This window comes from Pleurodeles waltl, chromosome 5, assembly GCF_031143425.1.
Source record: "Pleurodeles waltl isolate 20211129_DDA chromosome 5, aPleWal1.hap1.20221129, whole genome shotgun sequence".
Lineage (NCBI taxonomy): Eukaryota > Metazoa > Chordata > Amphibia > Caudata > Salamandridae > Pleurodeles > Pleurodeles waltl.
Genome location: NC_090444.1, coordinates 758,560,071 through 758,572,748, shown reverse-complemented (window position 1 = coordinate 758,572,748; position 12,678 = coordinate 758,560,071). Strand labels below are relative to the sequence as shown.

General features: G+C 43.1%; 1 protein-coding gene across 1 annotated transcript in view; it reads right to left on the bottom strand.

Moving 5' to 3' along the window:
- MYCT1 (MYC target 1) overlaps positions 1–10,424 on the bottom strand; it is a 211,047-nt gene extending 200,623 nt beyond the window's left edge. The window contains exon 1 of the mRNA XM_069234723.1: positions 10,277–10,424. Within this exon, the coding sequence (XP_069090824.1) occupies positions 10,277–10,349 (73 nt within the window). The 5' untranslated portion in view covers positions 10,350–10,424. The remainder of the gene's footprint in view (positions 1–10,276) is intronic.
- Positions 10,425–12,678: the final 2,254 nt, after the last annotated feature.

The following is a 12,678-nucleotide window of genomic DNA, read 5'->3' as shown; positions in this document are numbered from 1 at the left end:
GTGTGTACGTCTGCTAGATGGCAAGCCCACTGGGGATTGGTAGAATCCTTGCGCCGTATCCATCCAACAACCAGGGATTACATGCATGGATTAGTCCATGATACTGAATACTTAGCAGGGACCATATCATATCATAATCCTGTGTTGCCATACTTGAGCTGGGAGCAGACTGGACCCTATCCCCTAACATGGAAATTGAAACTGGAGTCTTTGGAGGACCCCGGCTTCCACTCCACGATTGGGAATAATATCAGACAGTATTTTGAAGACAGTGCTGGCATAGCATCCACCACACAGCTGGAATGGGACATCTTCAAGACGGTGATTAGAGGAAGTTGCATTGCAGAAACGGTGGGCATCAGAGGCACTTTTCTAAATGAGGTAGTCACCCTCAAAACAGAATGGAGGGAGGTAGATGCTGAACCACCCAGAACTCCAACAGAACCTGATAGACACCAGGGAGCTGCTTGCGGGTCAGATAAAGAAGCTTAAATGCTTCCACTACAGGGAATACATGCTTCAAACCCACACTGAGCACGACAGAACCGATTTGCTCCTTGCCTGGCTCACCAACCCTGCTAAATGGGAATCTGTGATAGTAGAGTTGGAAACAGACCTCGGACAAAAACTGGATAGGCAGACTGACATTAATGACCACTTCTAGTAGTATTACTCCTGTTTACTCGCAAGTGCCAACACACACCCGACGAGTGCCATGGATGATTTTCTAGACCCACAGGACATGCCTGCTCTCACATGAGGCCGAAGACATAGGAGGAGGCATAATGCTGCAAGAAATTAGGACGGCTCTGAAGAGTATGGCACACAGAAAAACACCTGATACAGATGGACTCCCTGTCGAATTTTATGTCACATATGTAGAGATACTAGCTCCCAAGTTAATGGAATTGTATACAGCAGCAAGGGAAATGGGGCATCTGACGACTTCCACCCATGATGCATTAGTGGTGCTATTATTTAAACCGAGAAGACTGCCTCAAGGTTGCAAAGCGTATCAACACTTGTTGATGCTTAATACTGATTATAAAATCCTTAGCTGGGTCCTAGTGACTAGGCTCCTACCCTACATGTTCAAGCTAGTGCACAAAGACCAAGCTGGGTTCATCCCGGGCCGCAAGACACCACTTAATATACAAAGGTTGTTGACATTGATGGCAGCCTTCACCTCCGACTGAGGAACAGGAGTGATACTCGCTACTGACATAGAAAAAGCTTTTGACAGCCTAGAGTGGGATTTCCTCTATAGTGCAACAGAGAAATTAGGATTGTGGAGAGGCTTCATATTCTGAACCAGATTACTATATACTGACCACACAGCCTGAGTGAAAACCGACTGAATGATCACGGAAGGGTATGCAGTGGACTGGGGGAAACAGACAGGGCTGCCCACTTTCCCTATTACTCTTCACATTGGATATGGAGCCACTGCCTTGCAGTGTGAGGATTAGTGCCAATTACAAGGTTCTTGAGGCCGTGGGTCGACCCAATCAATTTGCCCTATATGCTGATGATTTATTGCTTTTTCTCTGGGATGCCGACGTGGAGTTAGAGGGGTGGTGCAACTGCTAGATGGCTTTGGAGCATCACGCGGCTTGGGGGTGAATTGGTAGAAATTGCGACTGTTCCCGGCAAGAGTAAATCAACCACCTCTGAAGACATGACAGTGCTGAAATGGGAACCTTGATGCCTGCAATATCTGGTGTTAAAAATATTCCATGACACCGCTGACCTGCTGGAAGGGAATGTGGGAACAGCTATGCGATCTCTTCGGGTGAGTGCTGAGTTTTGGAAGACTCTGCCATTGACAGTGGTGGAATACCTAGCTCTCTTCAAGTGGTGCCACTCCCCAGGCTCCTGTACTTTTTCGCTGTGTTACTGTGTGAATCCCTGTGCTACGTTCAGAGACCTGGACTCGCAGATCATCACCTTTTTCTGGGGCATGAGCCACTGGAAGTGGGACTGGCAACCTTACAACAACCTGTGGGAGAGAGACTAGCAGTCCCTGACTTCAAATCCTACTATTTAGCGGCACAGATACAGTGGTTCACTCAATGAGTGGCTGATAGGCTGAACCCAGGAAGGGAGGTTGGACTGCTCGTACCAGAGCTTCGGCAATTATACTGGGGGCTCCTGGCTACGCGACTTCCTCCCCGGGACGGTGAGAGTGAGTTTCAGGTGATGGAGCACAGACCCAATTCACATACTCCACTGATCTACCCATAGGCATCTTGAAGCTACTACATGAGGGAAACTGGCGATTCTCCTATTTGAGGACCATAGCCTGGAATTTGAAATGCAACCGGGGCATTTTATGCTACACAGGCAGTATCAGCAGTTATCAGGAAACAATGGGGGTTGGACATGCCGGAGCATTCTAATATTAAGAACTTTCAGCCTATGGTCACAAGTTCGGTCACCTGCTTATATAGAATGATCAGAGTGGTTGCGGTGACACCATTGAATGGCTTGAGGGAAAGATGTGAGGATATCGAGTCCGGAGGCGATTGGGTAAATATCATGAAACAGTCCATCAATGTGTCAAGGAATGCACAATTTAAATTGATCAAATTCTGTATCCTCCACAGAGCATACCTTTCCTCAGGCAGGGTAAGTAAATGTTTCCACACAGTAGGCTCTGCATGTCCAAGATGTGGGAAAGTAGAAGCAGAAATTATTCCATGTGCTGTGGTCCTGTCCATCCCTGACTGAAAAGTAGGAAAAGGTCACATCCACAGTAGCTGACATAATTGCGAGCGAGGTTCCTTGTTTACCGGCACACTGTTCACTTGTTTGGTACCCCCACAATGCCAAAACTAAGGTCACATGTAGGTTCTAAGATTTGGTGCTAATATTACTGAAAAGGGAAATCACACGGAACTGGAAAGCAGCTTGGGGACCCAGGGTGACTTGGTTTCGAGAGCTAGAATGATGGACAGAATGTGAGAGTGAAGTGCTGCTTCGGAGTGCAAAAATTGCCATTTGACCTGTCAAAATAACCCCTTTTGACAGACCTAAACTCTCATTTTAAATGTTAATGACACTCCTAAGTTAGCCCTGGGTGCCTATGAGCCAGGATCCATGATATGTAAAAGTAGAACATGTAAATATTTAATTTTAAACATGTTCTTACAGTGACAATACCTTAAAAGCTATTTCCACTGTAGCAGGGTTACCTGTTCCACAGATAATTATTGGGATACTTTATTAAAGATAATAGAATTATCTCTGCTTAGGAGCCTGATAAAAAGATCATTCTTTTAAAGTATTTATCAGAAATTCAGTGCATTGGCAAAGTTAGATTTGGAATAAGTATCTTACAAAAGATACTTTTAAAAGTCAACTTTTTCCTGCCAAAAGCCTCTAGAAGCCTGTTTTCATACACATCCAACTATCACTGAGGAGCTGAATAACTCATTGGTTTGGTGTGAGTTTGCTCCCAGAGCTGACACAAAGGATGACTTCAGGTGTGGCTATGTGTTTTGTTTCTCTTACAGGATGGCCATCTAGGCTGTGCCCAGGAACGTAATCATATTTAAATGATGCCTATCCTGTCACCATCATATGCGGCTCACACTTGTGCCGGCCCCTCTTTTGTCTTCCTTGCCAGCCAGGCACCAATGCCAGTGGTACAAAAGCTGGTCCCAGAACCAGTTTTGAGTGACCATAGAGGAAGATTTGCTCATTTACGGGAAGAAAGGTTCTGCTATGTTGGATTCAGGTAGAGAAATATACAGTAGTATTGTGTGTAGTAGGGCACACTGGAACTGCTGCAAAAGTGGGTAAGGTTACCCATGGGAATTCTTTCTCTATTGTTTAGGGCAGGGCCACAAGTTATCTCCACCCACGGGCTGGTGCCAGGAATTAATATGGCACCCAAGGCACCCTATTTGGAAAACGATTGGGCCTTAGGAAACAGAAGAAGGATTGCACCTGCTGTTGAGACCTAAAAGGAGAACCCTAAGGGCTGGACCTGCACCCAGTTGTACCCAGGACTCATTCAGAGGACTCCAGGGGTCAGTTGGCTGGCCTCCTGTTAAACTACAGAGACACAAAAGCTGCAAGAAGGCCACTTTTCCAAAAGAGCCCAGCAGATCAGTTTCAATTGGAGTTGCCGGGGACCCTGCTGGTGGCTTCTGGTGGAGTGAGTCCTGACCCCTAATTCCTGTTCTTGAGGTACTGGAACCATTGGCTGCTTTCAAGTGTATGCTTCCTGCGCAAATGTAAAAGCTGGGTCTTAAAAACTTTTTCACAACCTTTTCCCTGGTTCGGGTTCTGCTAGCTACATTTGACGCTGATTAACCCACTGATTATATGGGGACATCTAGAACTATTTCTAAGACAAGTAGGTAACCCAGTCCCAGTATTCGACCAGCAATCCACCATGGTCAGCCCTGATCTAGAGCATCCAATGGCACACGGTTGGCACTTTGCATTTTTAGCACTATTTTTATTTAAAACATACAAATTCATTTCTCCATTCCCTTTATTGGATTCTTGTCATGTTGGTGTAATTTATTTCATTAAAGTTGTCTCTGCTTTTTTTCATAAATTGGAGTGGGATTTTTATTTAGTTGTATTTTCAACTTTTTAACTGTTTTGATACTTTTAAATGCTTTACACACTTTCCTATGTTAAGCCTGTCCGCTCTGTGCCATAGCTACCAGGGGCTGAGCACAGATTTAAACTACTGAAGTATTTACTGTACCTTACCAAAACAGTGACATTATTACTTGTGATGGACTACCATCCACCCCAACTAATAATCCACTTTCTAACAATGATCATTAATTGTATGCAACACCTTGTACTTTGATATTGGATTCTCTTAATGATGTGACCTGTGATTCTGATTACCATCATTGCTATGAAGTACTTGAAGTTTTAGCTCAGAATATAAATATCAAACAAGCAGAAGCAGGTCTTAAAGGAGCCAATGAAAAGCTCTGCAAGAGAAATCGCTCATGATGATTCAGCAATGGCACAAAATTCCTCATGAACCAAACAACATCAGAAAAGAACCAAACTACATTGGGTAACAACCCATCCCTAAATGGGCCCATTTTATGTGCCCTTCTCAAACACTCAAACACCCAGAGTCTGCACTAGCTTCACTGCTTTATTCCACATATCTGGTGTGCTCACAGCTTTTTGGAGGACAATGTCAACTCATGAGACAGTAAGCTTGCCTCATCATTTAACATTCCAAACCATTATCATAGGTTAAGGCTTACACACCATGAACAAAGGTAGGGAAGAAGTGGTAGAGCATCTACACCACCTACATTAGCCTGAAACCCATCACTTCATGGGTCTAGACCTCCATGGGACATTGAAACAAGGAACAAATTCCTGCTAGTGAAGACATCCATCTTTTGGCCAGGTAAGCAGTAGGGTATCAAGGTTGGCTTGGGACTTGGTGTAAGCAAGGATGTCATTTAGGGGTCATCAGGGGTCGCAGCTGCACTACCTTTGCGACACCTGGCCTCAGAGGTGCTCGGCAGTTGGGACTCAGCTCTTTGTTTTCTGTCAATTTTTATAACAGTAAGGACCTGATTTATTAAAAGTTTACGCCGCTTTTGCGTAAAAAAATGACGCAAAGGTGGCGCTAACATTTCATAAATCAGGCCCTTATGGTGAATAAAAATATATTATTCACTTTTAGTGTAATAAAAATGGTGTACAGTTAGCTTGACTATGTGAGTGTGTTTATGTGAGAGAGTGTGTGTGTGTGTGTAAGTGGGAATTTGTATGTGTGTGTGTCTGTGAGTGGAAGTTGAGGTCGAAGAGTGCGTGATGTCACTTCCGCTACCCCTGACATTTTGGTGAATTGACGTCCATGGGTATAAGCACCCATGGTGCTGGGGTATCAAAATACAGTCATTAACAGGCTTGATGAACGCTTCATGGCACTGGGCCCCAGAGCCGTTACAACTGCTGCACCAAAAATAGCTACACCAGTGCAGTAGGCCCCCGGTCATCTTACAGGGGAAAGGACAGTCAACAGCAGTTTAACAGAAAGAGATATACATAATTATAAATAAGCAAAAGGATAATTGCTTAATTTAGGCTGCTCCTTGCAGGAGGTGGGCTATAGAATTCATTTTTTGGCGATCATGACTTATTTTTCCCCAACAAACTTTGGTCCATAGCAAGAGAGCGAAGGCTGAAAAGCGAGGAAGAAGTGGAAACAGAAAGATACGGGAAGACATTGACGTTAGAGAAAGCAGGAATAATGAGTGAAACAAGGAGACAGAAAGTGTAGGGTAGTTGAAGAATGAGGCACGATGTGGAATCAATACTGGCACCCTAGTTATTCGTCAGTGCCGGCAAAAATTCCTAAGAAAAACGTTAGGCCCCTGGAATTGTGAGTTTTTTAAAGCTCAGCCCTCTTCTAATCGTCTATGTCTACAAATATGAGTGTAACTCGCCAAGACCATACATGAAGCTTCAGTTACTTAGGGACTGTAGACTACTAGCTGTAAAATGGGACTTTGTGTGATTGTAAAGTACATGCAATTGATTAAAATAAAATTATGTTGGAATAATTTACTAAAAAGTTCAATTTATTAGCAAATTGTGAAATGGTAAGCACCTCGTTTGTAATTATGCCAAAACCACTGCATGGTTAATTTTAAAACTCCCACGGGTAGAGTTGTTCGGTGAGATCTTATATAACTGAAGGTATGTAAACCTTTCTGTCGAGGTTTTGTTGTGCAATGACCTTTCAGCAAAATGCTATGTGGCACCTTCATGCAGAGATAAATTTTTTTGTTAAATTAGACCACAAACCTTTTGACGCTTTGTTCGGCCCTTTTACACTTTTAGGCAGAAGATGCTGTGTAATATATGCATTTCGGGCCAGGGAAAGGGCAGGAATGCATCCTATTTAAAAGAATAAGGCACATTCCTGCCTTTTCCCTGCGCTGGTCCAGTTTTGGTGGCCTAGCATCAACTATATTTTGTTTTTGGGCAGGTAGGGGTACCTTCCTGCACAAAAACAGCCCCCTGAAGCATTTAAAGGGGCTTATTTACAAATCCATTGTGCCGCCGTAGCATCACTTTTTTTTACGCTGCAGCGGTGCAAGCAGTCCCCTACACTGCGCCAAATTTACAAACTACTGCAATGGGACCATTGCGTCAATTTGTAAAGCTCTGCGCCACATTATACCTGCGCCAAGTATTATGTATGCCGGGTGGGTGTTCCCACGTTAAAAGCCATGCAGAATTGGTGCAGTGAAATTCAGTACATTTCACTGTGTTGTTCTGTGACTTCATTGCATCAAAATGTAATGGCTGCTCAGAGCAGGCATTAAACTGATGCAGGGCTTTTTAACATGGGAGATTTCCATGCATTGCTGGAGTAGCATAATTGTTTTGACTCTAGTGCAGCAGTGCGTCAGTTTAGTGCCACAGATGTGTCAACATTTTGACGCATCTGATGAAACGCCCTCCATGGAGCGCTGTATCATGAATACAGCGCTACCATGGTGTTGTTAAGGGCTTCAGGGCTAGCACAAGAAAATTCAATTCCGATGTGTCAGTTTCTTACAAATGAGGCCCACAGAAAAAAAACGAGAAGAAATAAAGACATTTCTTCTCACTATTCCTTATCAGGAAAGTTGTAGTATTTTCCCGCATTCCCAGGTCTACCAGTTCTGTTAAATCTGGAAGTGCATCAGAATTAATGGATGTTGCATGGGAACACCCATGCAACACCCATGTAATACCTCGCTTGGGCAGAGTAACGCAATGCAGGGATTTGCGCTGCATTGCTTTACTCCAAATGTATGAAGCCACTCAGGGCCAAGCAAGGTGGCCTTGCGAGGCTTCATAAATCCCACTTTGGGCTTGCGTAGTGCATCCACCACATTGAGTGGTGCAAGAGAGACACAAGCCCTTTCATAAATATGCCCCTTCGCTTCTAAACTCAGGCCCATATTTACAACCAGCCTTAGTCGCTGGTGCCTCACTTTTAGCGACACACCGGCAGTGCAGACTGCAAACCCATATCCACTCTGCATTGCTTTTCATGGCCTTGTAGATGTGGAGTAAGGCAACGCAGCACAAGTCAATGAGTTGCCTTACTTTGCGCATGGAGGCATTTCCTTGGGTGTTGAGTGGGTGTTCCCATGCAACAGCCATAGATTCTGACTCATATCCAGATATACAAGGTTTTGTAAACCTGAGAATGCATCAAAAGCCTGTAAGAGTGATGAAACGGGAAGAAATATGTTTATTTCACCCAGTTTTTCCTGTTTTTATGTGCGCTGCATTCTGCAGCACACCTAGAAGGAGGAAAACGCCTCCAATTATTGTTTTTGTGCAGGAAGGTGTCCCTTCCTACACAAAAACAATCATCACCACAATGCAGGCACCCTTCCCCCAGGGTGCAAGGGTGACTGCTCTGGCACATGGCAGCAAGTTCTGCGCCAGCATAGGGGGAGAGGACAGAAATTTGTCGTAAATTGTAGATCCAGCGCATTTCTGCTCTTTCCAGGTGGCACAGGGTGGCGCAGCAAGGCACTTGCTGCGCCACCGTGCACCATGGGGCCTTGTAAACATGGCCCTTCATTTTCCACAGATTAGTCAAGTATTCTGAAGAGGCAGAAATAAAAGATCAAATTTTGAGACCTATTAGGCTTTCCATAATTATGTAACAATCAGCCATATTATATTAAAAAGAGTGTTAAATATGTAGTTTGAAAGCACCCCGGAAGGCAGACAGACAGATTTACAACTTGGAAGATTTAGAGATAAAAGGACTAGAGGTGGGCGAACTAACAAATTAACAAAAAAGCAGAGACAGATCCTAGCCAAGGCTCAGATATGGCTCTAAGATCCTGTGCACGAGCCGAGCCCTGAAAATAGTTGGCATATAAACCATGCAACAACCAGTTAGAATATAGTAAGGTGTCTTCAAATTTTAAAGAGCATATTTCTTTAACACGCACTTTACCCTTGGTGCATCAGATTTTATCTCTTCATTGAGAAGTATTTATTAACAGTGATAGTTTTTAAACAGTAACTGAGAAACATTCCCGTATGGAGCCCTGCGCGGCCTTTCAGTTGCTGGCCCACCTCAAAAAAGTACACCCTTGTTCCAGATAGCAGTAACGTTTTCCATACTATCAATAAGTAGATAACAAATTAAAGAACACACCAACACCAATGCACCAGAATAGCAGTAAGGATATGAAAGTGTCTTGAACGTTACTGTTGTCTGCTCTAGTACAGCCACACCATGCAATAGCCCAGTACGCTGCGATGCTCCCTTCAGGGTGACCATTTCTCTCCATATCATTACAGACATTAGGCCCGATTATGATCTTGGCGGATAGGATACCGTCCGCTGTATTACAAGTTCCATTATATCCTATGGAACTAATGCGAGCGGGATATCCATCACGCTTGTAACAGAGTATCCCATTCACCAAGATCGTAATCAGGCTCATTGTTTCCACTTCAAGGCTTTCTATTGACAATCTAATGCAATCTGGGTGTTGTACTATTGTTTTGCTTTCACTGAACTATATCATTGCTTAATTTGAGCTGACAATTGTGGTGGGGACCGACGCACTCGTGTTTGGGGACCGGCGCTTATTTTTCCTCATCAGACATTGACGAAATCAAGGAGAGAAAAACAAACAGCCCAGAAAAAACGAAAAAAAGTCATGAAAGAGGAAAGCAGGAACCTGCAAGAGTGAGAAAGAGAGGCAACGACTTCCTGGTACTGAATAAAAGGGTCAAGAAGTGGATTTAAGGGTACCAACATGTAATTGCTCCAGCCTCATGATTCCGAGGAGAGCTATAGGCACCGACACTCATCCTTACAAATTAAGCACTAAACTATATAGACTAACTCAGCTGAAAACAATGTTATGTAAGTGAAATGTTCAGGGCTGTAGACAGTGTCTCGGAGGGCCTAGAGTGACATGGTCACCTTAGCCACTGTCACCAATACCTTCCCATACACTCAGCCTGGACTCCAGCCCTAAGCAAGATGTACACTTAAGCGGCATTGGTGGTACTAGTATGGATAATTTACATTAGTCATGCAGAAATACAATACATATTTTTGCACACAACTAGCACACAACTTGCAAAAATCTTCTTTACTTCATATTGTAAGTTTTTCGCAGGGGGAACTACTTTAAGAAATAACCCAACCTAACGAGGAAATATATACCGAGAAAGTGTCACCCACACATCTCAATCTGACGGAAAATATTAAAATCAAACATGAAAGAGAACTCACCCCAAAAGTCATTCGTCAACGCTTTCAAATATTTGCTAGTGGTAGTGCCATTAAATGCTGTAGAATTATCCATAACATCCAAAATGTGAATGCCTCTGTGGCCAACGCACGCAGAGAGCGATGAGCGTCTGTGGGGCTTCAGCTGAGGTTTGCCTTCAGCGCAGCCTAATTTGACTTTTTCCTTGCATGAAAGGAAACATTACTATCACACTTCCTGCTTTTCTGCTCAAATTAGAAACTGTCTTCTTATCTCCGAAGACCACATGGTCCCTGAGAAAGGAAAAAATGCCCTTCTCGTCATTTCCTCAGTGGGATTGTGTTGGGGTAAACAATGCTTAGCGGTTCCGACAGAACAGTTCTATGCACATCTCACCAACGGCCCTGGAAAGAACAGTTCCAGATTCACTACTGAGTGTAGGACAAATAGACATTGTGATGTGTAAGCCCTTAATTAGAGCCGGGCACAGCATGCAAAACACTTTACAAGAAATATCACCAACTGATATATTTGTATATAAGGCTTACAAGGATTGTTAGCTTCCATCAGCTATCCAGATGTTGAAGAATAGATTTTAGTAAGGGGAAAGCTAATGCAAACCCCGAGTGTGCTCGATATTCCGCATTCTTCAGCAAAAGAGTGCATCAACTGCAAAAATCCAGGCGAAATATCATTTTCTCAGAGTAATTTTGTACTCAGTTTTACACTTAGGTGTGCATGACAATCGAGGACTTTGTTGGACTGAGTCAGAGGTAGTTTCCCATTGTGCTACCCTCCAAAGAATCCAGTACATTTTATGCGAATTATATTCAAACAATTTAAATGGAGAAAGATCCTTTCTTTGTACTCGCTTTGGGTTGAGAATTACTTGCAACGCTTTGTGGATCGATATAAATGAATGGGTTGGTGCAAAAACCTTAAAGTTTTCTTTGGGTCATTTTTTTGGCATTTTTAATGCTTGCTCAGAGCAGGCATTAAAAGGGGGCATGCCATTGTTTTCAATGGGCCCCTATATACTGTTCAGGGTTAGTGCCAACATTTTTGCACTATCCCTGAACAGTACATCAATAGTGTCAGAATTTCTGACACTATTACCCCCTACCATGCGCCATGGTGCACCATATTTTTAATACAGCACACACATGCTAGGGGTAGAGGCGAGCAAGCGGCCACAAGAAAAGTGGCGCTACATTTAATGTAGCGCCACTTTTTAAAAATCTGGCCCCAGCTGTGATAAAGGCTACATCTTTCACTAAATTTCGCAGGTTAAACCTGCTGGAATTTAAAAGGGGAAAGTGATTAAAAATCCATGTTATTCCCCATAAACTCAGAATATGTGAAAATTATCTCATCCAATACATTCTGAACACCTCAGTGGCAGTTTTTTATGGGATGCAACCAAGCCACTCATAATTAGGCCCTGTGTATTGTTTGATTTCCAGCAGATTCTTTTACTTACAAAGTTGGCTTAAGGTTTATCATCTGCAACATTAACCTTTCAAACTCTACAAAGTCAACTGTCTTTTTTAAACAAATCTTGTTGAGAAAGATCTTCTATGTCAGTTCATATGAATTCAATAGCTTTATCTGCAAATTTTATTTGGCATAAGGTGAGTCTCATATTATCTAAAGTGGTGAATAAGTCTTAAAGAGGTAGTCCTAGACTTGTTCTCTTCTTTCCTTACAAATTGCTCTCAAGTTGTAAAAATCAGGAATGCAATTTTAAAGGCAGTTAGCCTCAGCAAGGGGTCCCTCAAGGTTCAATTCTTTTTCAACCTTCTTCATTCTCAATATGGTACCCCTTGGTACGATTCTCAGCAATTTTATTTTACTCTTTCATCTATATGCTGATGACACCCAAAATACCTGAAAGGCTCTTCCCCTGATAATTTCACAATCTTATCAAACACAACAATTCTGTCTTGGATGACAAACAACCACCTCAAACTAAACCCAGCAAAAACATAATTCTTACTTATCTCCTCAAAGAAATCCATCCATTGATGCCAAACCGGGTGTTATTCCTCCTTGACCTGTATAGCCACCCTTCCATTGTTCAGAATACCAAATCTCTGGATGTCACCCTTGACAAACATCTCAACGTCCAGAGTAAAATATCATTAATGGCCGATAGTACTTGTCACAAGCTAAGGATGCTCTGGGAAATCAAGTCCCTCATCCCAGAAAGGAACCTATAATCAGCTGTCCAAGCCCTTGTCATCATTAGATTAGACTACAGATTTGCCCTCCAATCCCAAAACTCCACCTAGGACCGTTCAGAACAGTTTCACATGTGGCAGCACTCTTCATAACAGATCACAAGAAATGTAATCATATTACTCTATTCTACGCTCCCTTCAATGGCTTCCATTAGAGACAAAAAACAAATTTAAGATGACCTGCG